General features: G+C 43.5%; 1 protein-coding gene across 6 annotated transcripts in view; it reads left to right on the top strand.

The window, feature by feature from the left end:
• The window catches only part of ACTN1 (actinin alpha 1), an 86,742-nt gene that overhangs the window by 25,775 nt on the left and 45,890 nt on the right, over positions 1-15,077 (top strand). For all 6 annotated transcript variants that reach the window (XM_041459891.1, XM_041459893.1, XM_041459890.1 and 3 more), the window contains one exon: positions 14,616-14,730. In XM_041459891.1, coding sequence (XP_041315825.1) covers positions 14,616-14,730 — 115 coding nt within the window. The remainder of the gene's footprint in view (positions 1-14,615; positions 14,731-15,077) is intronic.

Genomic DNA, 15,077 nt, shown 5'->3' with positions numbered 1-15,077 from the left:
CAAAATTCTGCAACTTGCAGCAAAATATTTTTATTATATGCACCCTTGCTGTAAACAGACCCTTTTCTGTAAGCAGAAAAAAGGCCAGATTGTCAGAGCTATCCTGCAACTGGCTTTTCTAAAAATGGGGAATTTGCAGCCATCAATTGGGAACACTCACAATTTAGTAAGCAAGTATATGGCAGTATGATTAGGGTTGAAATGGAGCTACAGTAAGAAAAGGGAAATACTAACAAATAATGTAAAGTTGCCTGTAAAAATTTAACTTTGATTCTGCTGGGATTTTACTCTTCTTCTGTCTTTGCTCTTTTCTAAGATATTTGCATTAATACGCATAACTGGGGACATTTGTCATGGCAAATAAGAATTATTCCAATCCTCTTTTTTCCAGTCTAAAGCTGGTTTAAGGAAAAAAAAAAGGCTATCTAGTGCTTTTTATTAGAAATTGCTAGCACACCATAAACTCAGAGGTATATTCATTTTCCTTGGTGAAAATACATGATTCTTCTTTTCTCTTTCAGTCCTCTGTCCATCTGAAGGCTCCTCTTAGTGAGGGAAAACATTGGAGATTTTCCTCCTATTCCTTAACTGAGTTAACATTTTCATACCCAGAATGATGCCTCCTCTGCTCTGATGTAGAATGCACCTTTTATACCAATGGCCTTTCCTATAAACAGAAAGGCTTTGGATATGTGTGGAGCACAGGAAGAAAAAACCCCAGCATAGTTCTGGCACTCACCATCCAGTTTACATCATATGTCCTCTCTTGTGGTGAGCTCTCTGACCTCATCTTCTAGAAATGAGAAAATGCAAGAATTTGACTGTGTATGTGGGTAGTGCTTAAATCACAGCCTGTCCTCAGCCGATTCAGCTTCTGCATTCAAATATTTCATGTGCTTTCCTGGCTGCCCTGTGTGCCAGTTTCCCAAGCCAGACACAGTAGAGTGGTGTTAATAATATAGGTTACATTTGGGCTTGTCACATCTTTTTGGAGGGTGAATGTGGGGCAGAATTTGACTTTAACAGAAGGCAGTCCTGGGTTGGTCCCCAGGTCCTCACCTGTCAATGGCAATGTCTGTTTGGCCAGGACATTGATGCTGAGACTTGTGTCCCCTATGTCCCTTTGTTCTCTTCTCTCAGAGAGCATAGTTTGAAGCTTCCAGCATTTTGACATGGAAAAACAAAAAAGAGTAAACATTTCCTGATGGGCTGAACTGGCTGGTTAGCAGTGTTTTCCTCCCAGCTCCTCCTGCAGCGTGTTTCCTGCTATGTTCCTTTAGGTTTTCCTGTCATCAGGATGGTGAAAATCTTGCTGCTAAGTTTAAAAAGAGATCAATTTTTCCCCAATAATATCTGGTAAAGTGTTCTGTGTGACTGCTTTTAAATAACGCAGCAGCTCCTTACGGCTCCTTTGGACGTGGTTAGAGTCATCAGACTCCTGTCATTCTGCCACTCTTCCCCGCAGTGCAGGGTCTAAACCCAACTCCCAGCAGTCAGTGGAAACATTCTCCTTGGTAGCCTTTGGATTAAGTCCAGAAAGTTTGCTGCCGTTCCCAGGCTTTACCTAGGGCAGCTACTCTAACAAGCTCAACACCCTCCCAAAGTATTGCAGATCCCTGGTGCATGTGTCTTTAAATCTTGCTTCCTTTTTGTCCTTTTTGTAAAAGTTTTGGAAAATCAGACTATAAACCTGTAGCACAATTTTTTAAAATAGCAAACAATACTAATAGGTATTAGCTCAGAGCTACTATGGTACTAAGAACTGGAACTGCCTTTGCTAATGGTTCCGGTTGAATAAAAAGATCAAAGAAAGAAGACAAAAATACCCAACAAATTGGAATGTTTCTCTTTTGGTTTTAGTTCTTGGTATCAGTCCCACATCTGACTTAATTTAGGTAGTGTTTCTTGCTTTGATAAACTACATAAACAGTCTCAAGACAATATAATTAAGATAAAAGTAAATAAAAATACAAGGTTTTGCTCATGAGATCAAGACAATTTTTAAAGATTGCATCCCCTTAAAGTTAAGTACATTGTCCCTAGACTGCCAGCCTGAATTTTTGGTGGCTGTGGGCAGGGCCAAGGAGCATGAGTTTGGAGCAAGGACAGCAAATTGAAGGACACACGGGAGAGTGCTGTGCTGTCCTCAGCCAGATGTTATGTTGGGTGAGCCAGCATTGCCTCCCATCTCTTAATGCAATTGCTGATCTCTTGGGATGTCTGAAACATTGAACCACAGCAGTCTGGAACAAATCTCCTGCTGTAATTATGTCCTATCATAATTTTTAAAGTTCAGCTGTCCTTTTTTTCTTACTTTGTTTTAAGCTCTACATCCTGGTCTGAATGCAACATGCTGGGAAAATGTGAACTCCCCTTCTTTGCTTTGTTGTACTGCTCAGCCTCAGTTTCCATGTTTGCTGGGCCCTGATCTCTGCGGGGGACTGTGCCCTGTGACAGCTCCTATGTCAGATAGCCATTGCTCAGCGGTGCTGTACTACCACCAGTGTTTCTGCTGCCTTGGCTTAGATGCTCTACACTGCTTTTCACCGTGCTGTCCAGGTGTACTCACAGGCTTGGCACAGATCACTCAAAGCACACCTCAGTACCAGTCAGGACTATATTTACTGCATGGAGATGGGAGATCCCATCACTTGCAGTGTGTGTGGTGGTAAGTCAGTGCTAGAAGCTTGCAGTGGCATGCAGATGCCTTGAGGCCCAGGGAGATGTTCATTAATTAGACCCCTCCTGGGCTGTGATGTTCACTGAGAAATAGCTTGCTATTCAGTGCTATTGTAGAGAGTTTAAATCCTGTTGTATTCTACTCTTAGATGACACATTCATGCCTAAGCACAGAATATGTCTTAAGATTCCAGAAAAGACCATCTTCATAATCTCACTACCCATAGTAGCTTTCATACTTTTGGTATCCAATTAAAAGAAAGTGACAATGCGGTTCAATTTTAAATATGGCCATTACCTTAATAAATACTCATTCCCACAACCACAGGACACAGAGACGCTGATCTATATAATTTTTTGTTATTACTAGTGGTTTCATTTAAACTATAAGTGAAAAAACTGTTGAACCTACAACTGTGCAAATATGTGAGGCCACCTAAGAGTTAAAGCCTGGGAGGTGAAATTCCTGTGGTCAACTCCCAGTAATTCACTGAGGATCTGATCATCCTGACACTGCTTGTCTGTGCACTGTTGAAGGCCTGCAGGTTCAATTAGGCACGGAATGGACACACTGGAAAGCTTGTGCCACGCTAAAGACTTACCTCCTCTTCATTCCTGAGAAAGTGTAGATCTCAGTCCCATCCCAGTTGTCTGTGCTGGCTTTACAGAGGCAACAGCAGTAGAAGGTGACAACTCCTGCTCTCTGTTTGTGTGAGTGAAAGGAGCATATCTGCTTGGGAATAGATGGAGGAGCAGTTCCACCTTCTCAGTCTCTCTGTTGTTCTGTGTTGCAGGGGTGGAGGTGGGAGGGAGAAGGTGTGCTCAGGTGGTCCATTTTCAGGGTTCCCAAGGCTCAGTTCTGTATTTTGCACTTCAGAAGACATTTACTGCTGACGTGGGTTAGCAGTGAGACTTTCTTACGGTGCCTTCATGTAAACATTCAGTATCTTGCCTTTCCCCAGATCAGTTAAATCCTTTTATCCAACAATAGGTGTGACATTCCCTGCTCTGACCTGACATTTTATTTATTCTAGAATGGCTGATGAATCTCCATGCAGCTCTCACACATCTCTCCATGCAGCTCTCTCAGTTATCTTATGTTTGAGTAATGGCAATTATTTTTTTTCTAACCTCCATGAAGCAATCCAGTCACACTCACCCAAACAGCTGTAGCAGTAATTCTTGTCATCCATCACTTTTAAACATGCCCTTCAGTTCATGTCTCTTCAGTACCATCCCTTTCTTCACCTGTCTTTGTTTGAAGGTACTATTTCAACCTCTGCTGTGAGATGTCAGCCTGCACTTGTATCAGCCCCGGATGCCAGCTGCCTGCTCATTGCATTTCCAATTGCTTTCTTGCTCCTGTTTGTGCTGCCTCACTTGCTGAGGAGTGATCTGCTGTAGACTGGCACAGTTACATGTTTCCCTTAGGTTAGGCTGACAGCACCAGCAGCACGGACCAAACTGGAGCAGAATGCACTGTGGCATGGATGTAGCTATTGGGAACAGCCTGGTGGCTCCAAGCATTGAAGAGTGCAGGGATTCAGGCAGGAGGCTGCAATTCAGACACCTTTATGTCACTTGTAGGGGTTGTGAACTGTTTGTTCCTTCTTCAGATAGGATCAGTCTTTGTGGATCAAGTCTCTCTAGTTTACTATGTTCTTGATATAGAAAATGACAAGAGGTAGGGTGTGGGTGTGCTGAGACCACTGCCAAGCACCCTGACTAACACTGCCTACTTCCACCCTCATCTCAAGTCTCACGTTGAAGTGCTTTGGAGCACAGAGCAGCTTTTCACCTTGTGTGTGGTAGTTCTTAGCACAGTAAGATCCCTGTGCATCTTCAGAGCCCTTCTTTGGTAGCACATGTGAATCAGAGTCATCTTGACCCAGGAGCAATTTTCTTAATTTTGGAAAATCCCATTTCAGGTGAATGACCTTAACAATTGCAGACCTTGTTCAAAAGGCGACTCTTCTGGAGCTGGGAATGACCTCTCTGGAGCTGGGAATTACGCATTTCACAGTTGCAAATGGCTGTGAGAGCTCTGAATGTTGACAGCACATTGTGTCTTGATACAGTGATGATGGCTAAAGGGATAAACGTATCCAAAAATCTTACTTCTTTTCTGCATGTTTTATCCAAGAGTTGGTGTTAGTGGTGATGGGAGTGAAGGCCAAATACATAGTACATCTGTGCCATGTAGCCTATCCTTTCTGCTTCCTTGCTCTTTGACAGGGAGCTCTAAGGCTTCATGCCAAACACTGTTTTGGAGGCTCTTTCTTGCTTGAAATGCAGCTATCATTCCTTTTATCCAAAACGTTTACCATCATCCCTTAGAAAACCAGACTATTTCAAGATTTTTGTGTTCTAGAGCTGCAGAGTCCCTAAACTTTTTGCCAGTGCTTTGTGCTAGTTTTGCAATGTCCATACAGAGCAGTGGTCAATACATTCAGTTGTTTCAATTAATCAACCTGTTTACATAGCTCTGTATTTAAAAAACCTGGATAAATGAAGCTGTAACTTCCTCTTCCTCCCTTTCCCATCAGCAGCAAAGTAAACAGCCAAAGAAGAGCCACAGAAAAAACACCACCTGTGAATCCTCCCAGGAATCTCTGGGCAGTCCCAGATGTCTCTGAACCTACACTGCAGAAGGGCTTTTAGCCAGATCAGCTCCTGCACTGCTGGCTCTCTGGACTTAGAATAAACTGTGAGGCCCCACACATATTCCTTCATGGCAGAAGCAGGACAAGTCTTCATTGGAGCAGTTGTGTTTGTGTCTGCCTGTGAATCCACCAGAGTGAAGGTGCTTCCCTGACCTGCTTCAAATTGAAGGAAGTCTTGCACTTTTGGCCCATGTTCTCAGGCCACAGCTGGAGCAGAGCTGCATGTCCTGCTTTGTGTTATAGTGCCAGGTGTTCTCTGTCCTCCCCCAGCCTGTTCCTGGGACCAGGTGGGTGACACTTCACCTTCATGGTGAAATCAGTACTGGGCCTGAATAAACCTGGATGAGATACAAAGTGCAGGCCTGCCACCAGGAATATAAGGCTGCTTGTGCAGGTTTTCATCCTGGTGTCTTGGCCCTGCCCTGTGCTGAGCAGTTGGAGTTCAGCTTCCAGGGATTGAACAGTCTGGCTTTTAGTGGTTTGTTGCCACTTCTCAGTCTATAAATAGTTGCATCCTAGTGTGGTAAAGTGATTTCTTCCAGTATATCTTGAAAAGCTATAAAGCACATGGGAAATTCAGCATATAAAATGCAGAGACAAGCTCTGTTTAATTTTTGCTATGAGAGAGCTTGGAGGCAAGTTGACATTTATGAGCTGATTTCATAGGAGAGAGGAGTATAATGAAGAGTCTTGCTAGTCTGAACTTTATGATAAACTCTAAAAGACCTTACTTCTAGCCAGTTGGTATCCTTGTATAGTTTTGGGGTTTTTTTTCATTGTTTTTGCATGTTCAAAGGCTTCTTGTGTTTTCCTAGCTGTTAGTGCTCTCTGGTAACTCAGGAATAAAGAGAGCTTATATTTTACAGGTCTGAAATACCAGCCAACTCATTGATTTAATGGTCAGTAGCTTTCAAATACCAGAAGCAGATTCTTTGTGAAATGGTGCAGCTTCGTAGCAGAAGTGGAGTTAAAGGCTTCAGTGGCACAAATGTAGAGGAGAACAAATATTTACTCTGTGTTGGACAGGAAGTGTGTTGGATTGAGATTTCTGCCCTCGCCACTTCTGCCCGTTGTTAGCTAATAAAAAGGGCGTGTTCTGCCTCCAAAGCAGTTAACACCATGCACTGGGAAACCAATGTGGAACAGACTTCGGGTTTTTCTTTTTCTGTCCTGTCTTCTAGGATGTGAGAATTAAAAACGGTGCAAGATGCTGAGAACTGTATTCCACTGAGCAAAAATGAGCACTCCTTCCTGCACTGAATTTACTTGGTGCTGCTTCTAAGTGATTTGCTGCTGATTCATTGGCAGTGTCCAAAAGGATGAATTGGCTGTCAGAAGAGTTTATTTTCTCTATGCAGCAGCTCCTAGGTCCTCTGGACCAAGAGAGATTTCAGTGGAGAACTTCACACTACCAGTGAGACCCAAGCTGGCTTATGCTATTACGCTTAGGGATGGAGCTCTTGCTGCTTTACTGTTGTTCTCATCCTGAGCTGCAGAGATGAGTTTTGGAAAGTGGCTCAAAAGTGACTGAGTTCTGTGTTTCCAAACTGCAGAGGCTGTGCCCTGGGGTTGATAAATGCAAGTAGACTTACAATTTGCCTTTTCACCTTCAGTTAGTGTTTATGCAGCCACCAGTTGGTTCTTCGAGCAGATGCTGGTACTGCCTAGTACAGTGTAATGATACCTCCCGTTTTCAGGGCATAGCACTTGAGAAAGTAGTGTGGGCTATATTTTGTCTTTCAGCTTGGAATTCAGCAGCTGCAATTAAGCCAGAACAGCACATTAGCACTGATGCTAGTAGTACTGAGCTCCTTCTGTGGAGGTGGTGAAACTGTGCTGCAAGTGTTTGTAATGGTTCCTTCTGAATATCCATATAATTCCTTCAGCCCTTCTAAAAGGCCAACTCTAATGGAAAGCAAAGCTCTTCATTGTGCAGCCTTCATCAAACTGAGCATCATACCTGTAATTCTTTAGAGGTCAGCTGCTGATAATGTAACTTGTCAACACAAAACAAGCTCTTTGAACTACCATTGTGTCCTGGAGACTGGGCTTGGAACATAAATACCAAGAGGGCTTATCAAATGCCTTTCTTCTTTTCAAAATTGTAATGTGGCTTCCAATGCAAAGCAATATGTAGTGAAGGTATTTCAGGTTAGAAGATGAGATTGGGGAGTATGGCAAATGGTGACTTTTCTCCTAATTCAGGTTAAATAAAAGGCATTCGGGTGGCTCCTTATACTTGTGATGAGATTTGTGTAGAGGATTTGCAATTCCTGGGGCCCCGCTGAGGAGAGAGGACAACCATTTTTTGAGTGTTTTTGGGCATTCTAGCAGACATCCAAGCACACCAAGGAGCAATCCAAGAGGTGCAGTATACAGAAGTAGGGCTGTAGTAGGTCTGTACTTCCTCCATCACTATTAAAAACCAATAATATGTATGTGTATAACGCTTCTGTCACTTGCAGCACATGGGCAGAGAAAGTATTCAGTGGGCCAGTTGTATCTCATGAACAGCCTTTTTAATGCCCAGCTTTCTTCACTAGGGTTGTTGGTGTGATCTGTTATGTCCAGCCATAGCCTTTCTAGTGCCAGGGTGCTGACAGGATCTGGGATTACTTTGTAATTACTGCCCAATTAAATGAGCACCTCCTTGTCAGCTTATATCACAGACTTGTGCAGGAAAAGAAGCTGCAACCAAGCCTGTCAATTGAGTCTGTGTTGAGTGTGGGGCGGGTGTTAAGCAGCCACCCACGAGACCCCAGCATTTCTTCCAAGTGCTTTAAGATGTGAAAGGAGGATTCTGAGCAGTAGCATTAGGAAAGGGAAAATCACATGAGACCCTGAGAGGTAATGCTAGTAAATGAGTTACTGCTGAATGAGGGGAATCTGGAACTGGATTGTAGAGCTTTATTTTTCATGGCCTCCCCAGCCAAATCCTTCCAGTTAGTAAGTTGATGATGGCCTAGTCTCTCCGTTCAAGTAGCAAGAGAGAGAGAGTTGTGGTGGCTGTGGACTAGCATCCTCCTTAATTGACGCAGTATGTTCAGCTTCCGGGCTACCAAGGTGAAAAGGATCCCATTATGGGGCAGCTGGACTGCTTTATTAGTAATCCTGTTGCTTAAAAAAAGCTTTGTGTGCAGTTTTCTGCCTGCTATAATAAACTATTAAATGTCATTAGATGATTGCATCTGTCCTTGTTTCAGATAATTTAAATAAAATTCCTTTCAACATGGATTTGGGTGTAAAATTTGTTGCAAGAATTAGCTGCTTTGTCCCAGCAGTCCTGTAAGGAATGTATGGTGTTGCAGTAAACAGGAGCCACAGAGGGTTTGTGTCAGGCCAGGCAGGGAATGCAGCCTGGCTGTGCAGTCAGAAGCTCAGGGGCACTGCTAACTGCATGAGTAGCAGAAGTGCAGCACTTGCAGCTGGGTAAATTGATTTTGTTTTTCAGCCATGTATGAAGTATTGTTTGAACATCCTGCTTTCTTTTCTGGTGACTGGAAAGGGAGTCCTGCTGTCATTTTCCCTACAGCCCTAGAAGAAAGCCTGGGCTAGCACCCATAGCTTTCAGCCCACTCAAGACCTCCCTTTGCAGAGGACATGTGTAGACAGCATCAAACTGGGCTACTAGACTGAGATTTGTGTGCTAGCAGCTCCATCCCCCTCTTAACAGGAGCCAAACCTTTGTGGACAAATCTCAACAGCAGAGCTGTGTTGAAGTATTTGATTAAAATTCATCCCCAGCATAAACACAAGGAATGGGGGTGCCTTGGTGGCTGTGAACACTGCTGCTCTTTGAGCCCAGTGGTGGTGGTCTGGAGAGGCAGTGCTCCAGTGAATTCTTCTGCTTAAGCCAGACCTTTCTCCTGTCAGAAGAGAGGCAACGAGCACTGCTCTGGCTCAGTTACAGCTTCTACAGGGCTGTTACACAAATATGGCAGTCTCTTGGCTGTGTCAGAAAGTTTACATTCACCCATGGAAAGCAGGGCTGTGTGGAAGGGTGATTTAGCAAGGGGAGAAGTAAAGAGCATCTGGAAAGGTCAGATAAAGCTGGAATGTCGCAGCCACAAAGACATGAAACTGACCATTTATTTATTTTTTTTAGTATCTGCCATTTATGTGGCTGTGGTAGCTTCGACATTTACGCTGCTAAAATTGCTCAACAGCTAAAGTACCTTATGACTGCCTTCTTTCAGCAAAGAGCTCCTAGATTTGCTCCAAGTGGTATCGGTGCTGCTGCTTTTGAGGCAGAAACATTCTTTAAACTTTAAAATGTTCACTTACTGTCCTGCTTCCCTAGGTTTCAGGATTTCTGCCTGAGCCACTTTGGTACCAGAAAGGTACTCAGATTGGAAGTAAGTGTGGAGGGGAAAGGTTATTGGCTTTCAGGAACAAAAGCGAATGCTGGGGAAGTGCAAAGAATACCAGAGAGTGCATGTGTGTATGCACAAGTGGTAGGGGTAGGTTTGCAGTTGACAGGGCTGGGAGACACCTGGAAGGACCTAGCTAAAGATGGGATCTCATTAGAGTTTTGTTTGCAGGACTAGCTTTCACCTGGCTGTTGTTTTAACTAGCTTGTGGCTGGGAAAGGGTTAATACAGTGAAGAAGCAAGGACTTTTCAAGCTGTGTCAAGAAAAAGGGTGTGCACGGCTGTTAAAACAGGTATGCAGGTAGCCTTCCAGAGGATACCCCAACAGTAAATATGATGAGGCAGCAGAACAGTTCATCATATTTGCTTGCTTTTAACAACATTTGTTATTCTTTCATTATCTGACAGGTTGTACTGTGGTAGAATACCAGTATGCTATTCTTCGTGCAGGACTCAGCAGCCAAATAGCGAGAGCTGATCTTGATGTCAGGGATCTTGCTGATTAGGCTGGGATGTAAAGAGAAAAAAAACCCACAAAAAATGACTTATCATAGCTAGATAGGAGCAGGGAGTACAGAGAGCAGTATTGGGAAATGCATCCATATACATGCAAACACACGTGCTCCTTCATTAGACATCTTCCATAGTGAACAGTGAACAAGAGGCAGACCTGCAGGGGTATCCTGACAATCTGTTGTGTCCAAAAATAAAATTGCAAGTACAATATATGGAAAGGTCCAAGGGCCAAGAAACACAGCTCTGTTTGCACCTCTTGTGCAGTTGCCACAGAAAACTTATGGTGTGAGGTTTCTGTGCTATTATTTAACAGTAAGTAGTTTTCCAGCGCTGAAACTTTCATAAGCCTCAAGATTAACAGACTATTTGTTTTCTTGTCTTTGGGACAGGGAGTTAGAAGTAAGCAGGAGAATAATCTCCAGACTTCTGTGTCTGCAAACAGCAAGGAAGAACCTCTGCTGTTTCCACATAGCTTCCTGCCTGGCAGTGTATTTTTGCCCTCTGAACTGTGGGTGCAAGTCACCTTACCACAACAAATGTAGGTGTGGTGTCTTTTTGTGTTTTTTTCCTTACCTGGCTGCTCCCAGGGCTAGGCCTGCACCAGAAAGGTGGCTGGCTGCTTTTGGCAGCCCTTTCCACTTCTGAAAACTTGTTTGCTGGTGCCAGGCAGCACAGCAGGGCTTAGCTGCCACCGAGCCAATTGCCACTGGTAGCTGTGACTCAAGGCGTGGGGAGGAGCGGCTGTGTTGCCCAGAAGGTGGCTGGGGTGAGTGGGAGGTTTCAGTAGGTTTCCTAGAATAACAAAAAGGATCCTGTGCAGATGCATGAAGCCAAGTCAGTAAAAATGGCTCTAAACAAGACTGCCAGGATTGCAAGATTCAGTGGACAGCAAAAAATTTCAGCTCTCCCTTCGTTTGCTTCTCTCTGCTTTTCTGATGCATTTCTCCAGGCTTCTCCTACCTGTGAAATCTCTTTCCGGTTTACTGTTTTGAACTGTGAGGGTATTTTACCCCTCTGCAGTATGTACAGTAAATAAAACATAAAGCTATTTTCTGATGATTATGTTTTGATAGATTTTGCTCTGGGTTGATCTGTGGTGAATACAGTTTGAGTCCTACTACAGTTATTAAACACATTCATAATCCTGCTTTCTTTTAAAATGGCCTGATGCATCCACACTGGGATACTGGTTTTTGCTGTTCACATATGCTATTGTGTTGCTTATACTTGTTGGAATACTATGTTATGCTTGTTGGAATTCCTCTGGGACCTGAAGATGCCTTGAGAAAATGTCTGCACATCTGGGAATTGTCTCATGGAAACTGTGTGCTCCATCTGTTCACCCTTCAGGGACTGTGTTCTTGAGAAGCTGAAGTGTCCATTCTGCCACTCATGGCTGTGTTCTGTGGAATTGTGTCACTTCAGCCTGTCTAGGCCATGATGAGATGGAGATGGTTCCAGTTTAGAAGTTGGTGCTGGCTCTGGGACTTCGTTTCCTACCAAGCTCTAGGTGACTCTTGCAGCAATAAAAATACTCTCACTGATCTAGTTATCCTGCCAGGCTTTTTAATAAAGCAATGTTCAGAAGATTTGTGGTTTGCATTTAACTTCATCTGCATTTCTTGGAGGTATAGAACTGATGACTCTCTTCCACCCTCAGACTATGCAGAGGGCTGCCCTGTAGAGTTCTATTGGAATTATCAGTGATTTAAAGCAGAGATGTCTGATCTGCTTTGGGCTGATGGAGAACAAAACTGAAATGACTTCAGAGAAGTCAGACACGAAATAGAAGTGCAACCTTGTGGCATGTGAGTTACATCTCAGGGTTCCTCCTCAAATTAACAAGAATTTTGTAATGTCACCCAGGTCCAGACACTAGGTCCAAGGTATTTTGCTTTGTCTGCTTTCCAGATACGAGAAGGAGGTTCATGGGCATCCCCAACCTTTCTGACAAAACTTACTCTCTCATACTTTGACATGTGATGGTGATGTAGCATTTGAAAGCATCTCTGCTCTCGTTTTCCCTTTCTGGAAGAGTGAAGTAGCCTGGCTGCAAAAGGGAGCCAAATAAATTAACCTCTCTTCTTGTAATACAGCTCAAGCAGTAGAATGACTAAAATAGCACCAAAAGGATGTACTTCAGGATACAGGGCCCTTTTCCAAATAAAACCACTCTTATTCCAAAAAAAAAAAAAAAAACCCACCACCTCTTTTTTTTTTTTCCTCAGGGGATTAACAATAAAAAGCAATAAAAGGTGCTTAATTACTTACTCTTTTTTTTTTTTTCCCAAGCTTCCAAATCTGGAAGGAAACCAGGCCATTTTGAAAAAAAGAGATCCCAGACTTTCACAATGCATGCATCTGTCCAAAGGGCCATTGCCATAAAAGTATTTACAGCTGTGCTGTTATCCTACTCCATTCCACAGTCCCAATGGAGAACGAGGCCAGAGCACAGCAGTGGAAAGCTTGGCTGCTGTTGAGCAATGCTTTTTCCAAGGAAAGATTCTGCCACACTATTTGTGGTCTGGTGAACTCAAATGAGAGCAGGTTACTAGTGAAAGCCCAGCTTTGAGACAATGAAGAACAATCCTGTTGTCATTTGGAGTAATCTTTCTTTTGAAATCCCATGCATGGTATAAGTAGTAAAGCACTTCTAAATTTTTGCCTTGCTGTGATTCAGTATTAAATGAGTCCTTTCTTCTGTGGTTCCCCAGCAGCTTAAAATGGCATGGCTGCTCCACTCCACCCTCCTGCTTGGCCCTTGTGTGCCTAATTTTTTTTTGTAGAGGCTTGTTAAAATTCTGCTGAGCTGCCTCCATGCACCACTGAGCAGAAGACCAGTCTTAAAGTAAACTATTTTCTTTGCTGGGTCAGTGAGTTGAATTGGCTCTAGGACCACATCTGGAAGAGGGAGGGAAGACTTTCCTTGTGGTAGCACTGAGCTTTTGGATATGTTAATTTTTGAGTAACCTCAGCCTTCTATTTAGAGAGTGATAGAGTGGTTATCAGGTTGTACAAAGGAAAGGGTTTACTTGGTCTGCTGTTCAAACACTGGGAAACACATTCATTAGTACTTGAGCAAACTTGTCCCCCTGGTTGCTTCCATTTACTCTTCAAACAGTAGTTTTGTGTCAAAGAGCTTCTTCAACTTCAGATGAGATTCAGCTCTTTGATGCATCTAAGTCTGTGCCACACAGAGGTGTCTGAGATGTTTTGCATTTGCTTCTTGTGCTTTGACCATCAAACTTTTCTCTGTCAGACCAGTTCACATGGTACTCTTTTGAGATAACTCCTGTCACATCTCTTGCAGGAGATGGTCTCTCCCCTGTCAGTGCCCCACATGCCCATTGTTCAGAGCATGGGCTTACGGATTGCAACCACAAAAAATGTGTTGTCATCTGTTGTGGTGAAATTAATTTCTCTCACATGAGAGATACTCTTGTCTTGACTAGTTGAGGTCAGAAGGTGCTTTCAAAAAAGAGTTTTGTTTAGCCTGCATAGTACCGGTTGTATTGCAGTTTGGGCCTCAGTCTGTCCTGCACTTCAGACTTGAATTATTATTCCAATGGTGGTGCATGGTATCACTAATTACAGAGTGGCTGTGATGTTATTTTTGCGATGGCTGCAATGATGCTTCTGCCAGAGGCTCTCAAGTAGTGGGAGTTCGGGTCTGTGCTAGACAGTAGTGTCACAAAGTAATGGTTACCTGTATCCTTTGTAGGACCTGCACTTCTGCTGAGATGGGTGATATTATTCTCATTCAGAAAGCATTTATTCTTCCATGTGATATGGGGGAGAGGTGGGATGATCACAGGAAAGGGAGGTCTGCTTAGCAGTTAGTGAGAATGGAGGCAGCAGGACAGATACTACTGAGATGTGATTTATGTGCCTGAGGAGCTCAGCGTGCTCTCCTTCAGTGGGTAAGGGTTGCTGGGGATGGAGTAGACCAGAGGCAGTTTTTCTCAAGCACTTCTCTAGAGACAAGATCATCTGGAATGCTGTTCTGTGTTCTCCTTCATATTAATACGTGCTATCTAATACCACTGGAAGTCTTTAGCAATCTGAGCACTTAGCATGCTTAAAAATTGTTTTCAAGGTATTCTAAACCAAACAGAAAATGAGAAACCTCTCCAGAACATCAGATGTGCTGGAGCTGTAAAATGACTGTCTCAGATTCGCTCTGCTACAGAAACATCCTGCAACTTCTCTGGGTATTTAGTTGGGTTCAAATGCTTGTGCTCCACAAGGACATCGGATGGAGAGATGATAACTTAATTAGCATTTGTCATGGTACTTAACTGCACTGATTTGGTTGGGAACTGTTATTTGGTTTGTGGGAAGATTACTGACTGCTTTTTTTTTTTCCCTTTCCTTTTCTGTGTTTTAGACATTTACAGCATGGTGTAATTCTCACCTCCGCAAGGCTGGGACACAGATTGAGAACATAGAGGAAGATTTCAGGGATGGTCTTAAACTCATGTTACTTCTGGAAGTCATTTCAGGTGAGAGAGGTTCTGTGTGGTGCAGGATACTGATTGCAAGGGCTGTAATGCTGCAGTTTTTGCTGGAATGGAAGAACAGCAGCTTCTTGATTCAGAACACATTTTTTCCTAACAAATATACATATCCAGCACTGGCCATTTTGGAATGTACTCCAGAGCTCATGGCCTATTGCATTCCTGCTCTGGCTTCTTGGCTTTTCTCTGCCTGTCAGGAATGCACAGCCTCCTGTGAAGGTCCAGGCAATGCCTCTTACTGCTTGGCAGGGCTGATGAAGCAGCTCTGGAAAGTGTGGGAATGCTGCACTAGGAAACATACCAGAGCCGCATGGCAGTGGGAGTATGATAGA

Source organism: Pyrgilauda ruficollis, unplaced genomic scaffold (genome assembly GCF_017590135.1).
Source record: "Pyrgilauda ruficollis isolate IOZ18807 unplaced genomic scaffold, ASM1759013v1 scaffold14, whole genome shotgun sequence".
Taxonomy (NCBI): Eukaryota; Metazoa; Chordata; class Aves; order Passeriformes; family Passeridae; genus Pyrgilauda; species Pyrgilauda ruficollis.
Note: the sequence above shows the minus strand (reverse complement) of the source record. Positions and strands in the feature narration are given on the sequence as shown.